Source organism: Arachis ipaensis, chromosome B05 (genome assembly GCF_000816755.2).
Source record: "Arachis ipaensis cultivar K30076 chromosome B05, Araip1.1, whole genome shotgun sequence".
NCBI lineage: Eukaryota > Viridiplantae > Streptophyta > Magnoliopsida > Fabales > Fabaceae > Arachis > Arachis ipaensis.
The window spans coordinates 115,018,134-115,024,868 of NC_029789.2; the positions used below are offsets into that span (position 1 = coordinate 115,018,134).

Below are 6,735 nucleotides of genomic sequence, written 5' to 3' on the forward strand. Positions count from 1 at the left end.
GATCTTGATGATTTTAAGATAAAATTCAACAATTGGTCAATTAGAATAATTTTCTTTGGATTTTATTCAATGGTTTAACTATATCAAACTAATGATTTAAAGGGAAAAAGGGTGTTTAAAGTTTTAATAACCCAAAGTCTGCTTCTTGTACACTTGGTTATAATGATACTTTATTCTTGTTAACAGTGGCATTATGCCTTCATTGGCTGGTGTAAGTCATGTTGCAATTCAATTCCCAGCATATGAAAGTATCAAGTCATACATGGCAAAAAAAGGTTATTATGCTAACTGTCAATTATTTATTTATACATTGATCCTCAAAACATGGTTCTTTTTTCTTTTCAATGCGTAACTAATCAAAATGAAAATTTCTAATATTACAGATAATACAACTGTTGACAAGCTTAGTCCTGGAAGTGTTGCCATTGCATCATCAATTTCAAAAGTACTTGCCTCCGTAATGACTTATCCGCATGAGGTATGCATGACCTGGCTAAATTGCTGTGGATTGAAGATATGTGCAGAATGAGAAAGTATAGCAAAACCAACTTTCAGTTAGTCAGCATTAGCCAACTTTAGAGTTTAGGGTTCAAGATTTATGATTTAGGTCTAGAATTTAAGATAAATAAATTATTTGAAAAAATTGGCTGATGTTGACTGAAAGATAATTTCCTAGCATTACAAATAACCTACAAGTAATCTGTGTTGTTTCTTATGTGAATGTTGCTCCCTTGGTAATCCGCATTTCCAGGTGATACGATCAAGGCTGCAAGAGCAAGGCCAGGCCAAAAACATGGGGGTCCATTATGAAGGGGTTATAGATTGTACTAAGAAGGTTTTCCATAAAGAAGGCATTCCGGGTTTTTATCGCGGTTGCGCAACCAATCTGTTAAGAACAACTCCATCTGCTGTTATTACCTTCACCAGTTACGAGATGATACATCGGTTCTTGTTGCGGGTTATACCGGAGAACAAGGGTTATCCGCAAAGCTGTCCGAAACCCAAGGCACTTAACAAGCCCCAGGAAGAAGGAAGTAACATCATTAAGAATGACTCCTCTGAGATGGGGCCATCACCATCTCAGTCTAACAAGACAGGCTCATCAATTCCTTTGGGAAACAAAGAGCAGCTAACACGACACTGATTAGGCATTTTTTTATGTTTGTTAGTTTTTTTTTTTCCTTATATTTCTCACATTTAATTTATAACTTTGTGGCTCTGAAATTCTTTGCTGCATGCTAGACCTTGGCTTTAACAGAATTGTTAATTATGTTAATAAAAGTTGCAAAAAATGAGAAAGAATAAGGCATGTTCTAGAGAAGGGATAAGTATTGTTTTGGTCCTTGACGTTTAGGGTCGGAATCAAATTCGTCCCAAACATTATTTTGGATTTAAAATCGTCCCCAACGTTTTATTTAGAGGTAAAATCGTCCTTTTGGACGATTTTACCCTTGTATCACAAAGAGAGAAGCAACCTTGCTTCTTTGTTCTTCATTTCTTCTCAGTCTCATTCTTCAGAGAAGAGAGAGAGAAGCGAGTAGAGACTCAGATAGAGAGAGGAGAGAAAAAAAGTCTCTCTGTCGCCGACGCTGACGCCCTCCTCCTCGACCTCGTCTCGCTGCGCCGCGCCTCGACTTTCCCCTCGTCCTTGCTTCACCGCGCCTTACCCTTGCCTCGCCTTGCGTTGTCTCACTGCACTTGGACCTTGCCCTCGCCTCTTGTTTCTCGTCGTCGTCGGAGAGGTGGTAGTGGTGGTGGTGGTCGTGTTGCTCGCGTTTCCAGCATCACCGCTACGCCTCCCTTTCTCTTCCCTCCTTGATCTCCGCTATCCAGATTTACTACCACCACCACCACGCAACTCCACCGTCACTGCCATCATAGGTAAGTTAAGATTCAAGTTCCTAATTCCCGTTCTTATTTATTAGAATCCCTAATTTTCAAATTCATCACAAAACCTAATTTTCAAATTCATCACAAATCTTGCAGTGGTTTCCATCGAGGCTGAAGGAGGTTGACGTTGAGCTACTCCTCTCCCTTCGTCGCTGCTGCTACTGCAACCACCTTCTCTAATCTTTGTTCTTGTTTTTGTTATGTTCTTGTTTCTGGATTGCTGTTACCTTTTTAATTTTCTGTTTTTTTTTAAATCTGAATCTATTGTTGTTCTTGTTGGATTTGAAGAATAATTTTTGCTTTTGTTTTGTTCTAATGTTGTTTCTGAATTTGAAGAATTTGAAGAAGAAAAAGAAGAGGATCTGAATTGCTTGATGCTGTTGCTTTTTTCATTCTTTTTGTTTTTTTTTTTTAATTCTGAATCTGTGGTTGTTGTTGTTGGATTTGAAGAATTTGAAGAAGAAGAAGAAGAAGATTTGAATTGCTTGATGCTGTTTCTTTTTTCATTCTTTTTGTTTTTTTTTTTAATTCTGAATATGTGGTTGTTGTTGGATTTGAAGAATTTGATGTTTATCACAACCCTTAATTTTGTTAATGGAAAAAGAAAGAAGAAGAAGGATTTGTAGTTTTGAATTTTGTTAATGATGGAAGGTGAAAAAGGAAGAAGAAGAAGTGGACTGGTGAAAAAGGAAGAAGAAGAAGTGAGTTGGTGAAAAAGGGGCATTTTTGTCATTTAGAAAAAAAATTTATTAAAAAGGATGATTTTAATATGGTTTTAAAACGTTGGGGACGATTTTAAATCCAAAATAATGTTTGGGACGAATTTGATTCCAATCCTAAACGTTAGGGACCAAAACAATACTTATCCCTCTAGAGAAAGAGGGGAGTGGCGGGATTTTAATTTGGACTTGAACCTGCGAACAAGGCCATGTTGTTAAGTAGGACTAAAGTTTCAAAATGATATTTGAGATTGAGTCTGTATTTCAATTTGACTTTTGAAGTTTTAATTGCACTAATTTAACCTCCTAAGATTGAGTTTTGGATACTATAATAGTCCACGTCCTTTTTCAACAAGGAGTGATATTTTTTTTTTTATTCACAAACAAAACAACACACACATAATGTGAGTGTTTGCAAATATGCAAGATGACTTAAGAAAGAGAAAGTAGAATTATAGTTAGAAGAGTTAATACACTTTAATAGTTTAATTACGGAATGTTATTTTTATTAAGAAAAAGAGAAAAAGAATTATGAAACAACATGAAACTCATTCTTAAAGATGAGTATGGGTGAATAGAAGGGGAAGAGTGAGATACTTTTTTTAGATATTAAATACACTTTACAATTTGCCTTTTCTTAACCCTTTTAATGTTAAAATTCCTTTTTTTATTGTATTTAAAAGATAAGATTTATTATTAGAATATTATTTATTGTATTTTTAGAATAAAGTAATTGCACACATAAATTTAATATATATTTTTTAAAAAATAATTAAAACATTGTTAAATTGTTTGAACAACTTAAAAAAATAATTGACAAAAATAACATTAATTTAATATTAACTGAATTTGTTTTATTTTAACTAACGGATGAACATGCAGTAATAATAATACTCCAAATTAATTTTTAATAATTTTGTTTCAAATAAATTAATACTTAAAAAATAAATATTAACATAATAGTTAATTAGATAAATCAGTTTCAAATAATATAAAAGGACATTAATTTCTTTTATCCTCAAATTTAAGAATTAATCTCTATATACAAGCCCTTTTGCTATACAAGTCTTACAAGTCTATATACTCACTTACCCCTAAAACGCGCCTCTTCTGTCACGTCTAGTCCATGCGTCTCCTTAACAGATTTTTCAATCAATCAACGCGTGAATATATAACTTCTTTTTTCGAAAGGATGTCATTTTCTTTTTCGAATTTCTTCTGCGTTTTCTTGCCTTCTCTCTTCGATCTCTTTCGTGTGTTTCTCTCTGCGTTCTCCTTCGCCGTTTACTTGCGTTTCTCTCTGTGTTCTCTTTCTTCATTTTTCTCGATTTCTATTGTTTCTGAAATCAAGCTCTGAAATCGTTTTGAAGATAATGGATTATTCAACTTCAGATTGTCAGCTGAACCACAGCGAAGTGGATTTTGAATTTGAATCCAATGAACTCCTTGAGGTGTGGTTTAATTTCAGTTAATATTTTTGTTAGTAGCTTATGATTGTGGTGCTGAATAATATTGTAAATCTTGCCTGTAAAATTTGTTGTTCATTGTTTGTTGCTTGAATTGAATGTAATGTACTACTTTTGATGAATTTTCTGCATTTTATATCAGACTTTCGGGTGTAAATCAGGAACATTTGGGTGTACTTTAAGAAAGTTTAGGCGTATTTATAGTTTATGACTTCTCACCTGACTGAGGGTGAATTGTCTTATTCTTTTAGTTGAATTGTTTTAGTTTCTGTTTGATGATGATTCATGAATCTTATTTTTGTTATTTGATGGTTTTATAGTTGTATTTGCATTCTGTAGTTTATGCTTGTTTTAATATGGTGTATTTTGGACTTTTTTGGGTGTATTTTGCAGCCCCTCTTTGTGATGTTAATGAGCAGTTTGTTCCCATAGTTGGGATGACTTTTAACACCATTGAAGATGCTGCAAAATTCTACAAAGATTATTCAAAAGCTGCAGGTTTTTCTACAAGAGTTCGGAGCACAAATAAGAAGGGAAACGAAATTAAGAATCAATTGATTACATGTAGCAGAGAGGAGAAATGGAAATCAAAAATATCTCTGACGGAGAAGACAAACCCCTCAACAGGATTAAATTGTCCCGCAAGAATTTATATACACATATTGAAGGACATCGGTGTTTAGATCATTTTCAAGGTTGTGTTGCATCATTCACATCCTTGCCGTCCAAATCAAGTAGAGATGCTTAAACAACACAAAGAACTAAGCATGTCCGTACATCGTACAATAGAGAATAACAAGGAAGCCGGTATCAGACCAAGCAAAACTTACCAATCATTTGTGGCAGCAGTCGAGGGTCACCGCAAGTTAAATTTTATTAAAAAAGATGTGAGAAATTACATCACGAAAAAGTGCGGAGTGTTTCGGAACTAGAGGATGCAAAAGAATTCGAAAAATACTTATTAAGAATGAAAGAGAAGAATCAGAATTTCTTTTTCGAGCTCGAACTCGAGGATGATCAGTCGATTAAGCTTGCTTTTTGGGAGAACGCAAGGAGCAAGGCTGCATATGAGTATTTCGGAGACGTTATTTCATTCGACACCACCTACAATACAAATAGGTAATATGCTGTTCTGGTTTATGATGTTAAATTAATGTTGTTTTGTAAATCTGCTGCAGAGGTGTATATTGGATATTTTTGGGTGTAGAAAGTTATTATTTGGGTGTATTTAACGATTTTAATTCTATTTTGTCGTAATCTGTTTTAGGTATAATCTAGTTTTTGATTCTTTTGTCGTAATTTGTTTCAGATATAATCAGATTATTATGTTAATATTTATTTTTTAAGTACTAATTTATTTGAAACAAAATTATTAAAAATTAATTTGGAGTATTATTATTACTGCATATTCATCTGTTGTATTTAATATCTGGAGAGAGTATCTCACTCTTTTTCTTTTAAATACACATACTCATCCTCAAAAATGAATTTCATGTTATTTCATATTTCTTTTATCTTTTTTTTTGATAAAAACAATATTCCGTAATTAAACTATTAAAGTATATTAATTATAATTTTACTTTCTCTTTCTTATGTTATCTTGCAGATTTATAAACATAGATTTATAAACATACACATTGTTTTGCTTATAAATAAAAAAAGAATATCTGTACAAATAAATCTGTACTTTATAATTTCCCTCTTTTCAAACTTTGTAGATTATTACTAACACAAAACTAGAATTGATAAAACAAAAACTGTTAAGATAAGCGTGATTTTGTGGATGCCCATTTAATGGGCGGTTCACTCTTCCCAGGATGAGAATTCAGTTTTTCAATATAAAATGAAATAAATGAAACCAAATATCAATACTTTTGTATGCCTATACACAGAAAAAGCAGTAAACAAATCATCTCTCTCTCTCACTTCTTACGAATACTTCTCTTTTATGTTGCAATCAAATACTCTTCTCTTTATATTTCTACTACAATTCTTTCTCTTCTTTTATTTTATTAGTATTCTAGTATTCTAATTACAACATATAATTTTATTATATATATATAAATTATTATTGAGCTAATTATTTTAATATTAGAGTCTTCTATTTATACATCTTTATTTTATATTTAGTATATCTTTTATTTTACAACACGTTATCAGCACGAGACTCTGATCAAATTTTAAGGAAGACTTCAGGTAACAAATTTTCATTATGTCGAAACTCGCTCATCTTGAATATAATGCTTTTGATATATTATGGACACTAGATGCTAAAATTCATCTTGATTTAATGGATCTTGGAGATATCATTAAGGCTGAAAATAATACATCCCAGAAGGATAAAGCCAAAGCCATATTTTTTTTTTCGTCGTCATCTTGACATATGATTGAAAAATAAATATCCCACATTAAAAGATCCTGCAGATCTGTGGAAAGGCCTTGAAGAAAGGTACAATCATCAAAAGACGGTGATACTTCCTCAATCCCGATATGTTAGAGAAAATTTTCTCGACCTTCCATACCTCGAATGTACTCCTGCAGCAGCAGTATCGAGAAAAAGAATTTAAAAATATTTTGAGTTAATTTTTTTTATGCCTTTTTGTTGCTGAATGCAACAATGAGTTACTTTTGAGAAATCATGAAGCGCGCCCAGCTGGCGC

The 6,735-nt window shown here is 32.6% G+C and overlaps 1 protein-coding gene across 1 annotated transcript in view; it reads left to right on the plus strand.

Annotated features, from left to right (window-relative positions):
* The window catches only part of LOC107643857 (nicotinamide adenine dinucleotide transporter 1, chloroplastic), a gene marked incomplete in the record, with an annotated part of 6,575 nt that extends 3,711 nt beyond the window's left edge, over positions 1-2,864 (plus strand). The window contains 4 exon segments of the mRNA XM_016347606.2: positions 187-275; positions 384-478; positions 752-1,321; positions 2,769-2,864. Coding sequence (XP_016203092.1) covers positions 187-275; positions 384-478; positions 752-1,144 — 577 coding nt within the window.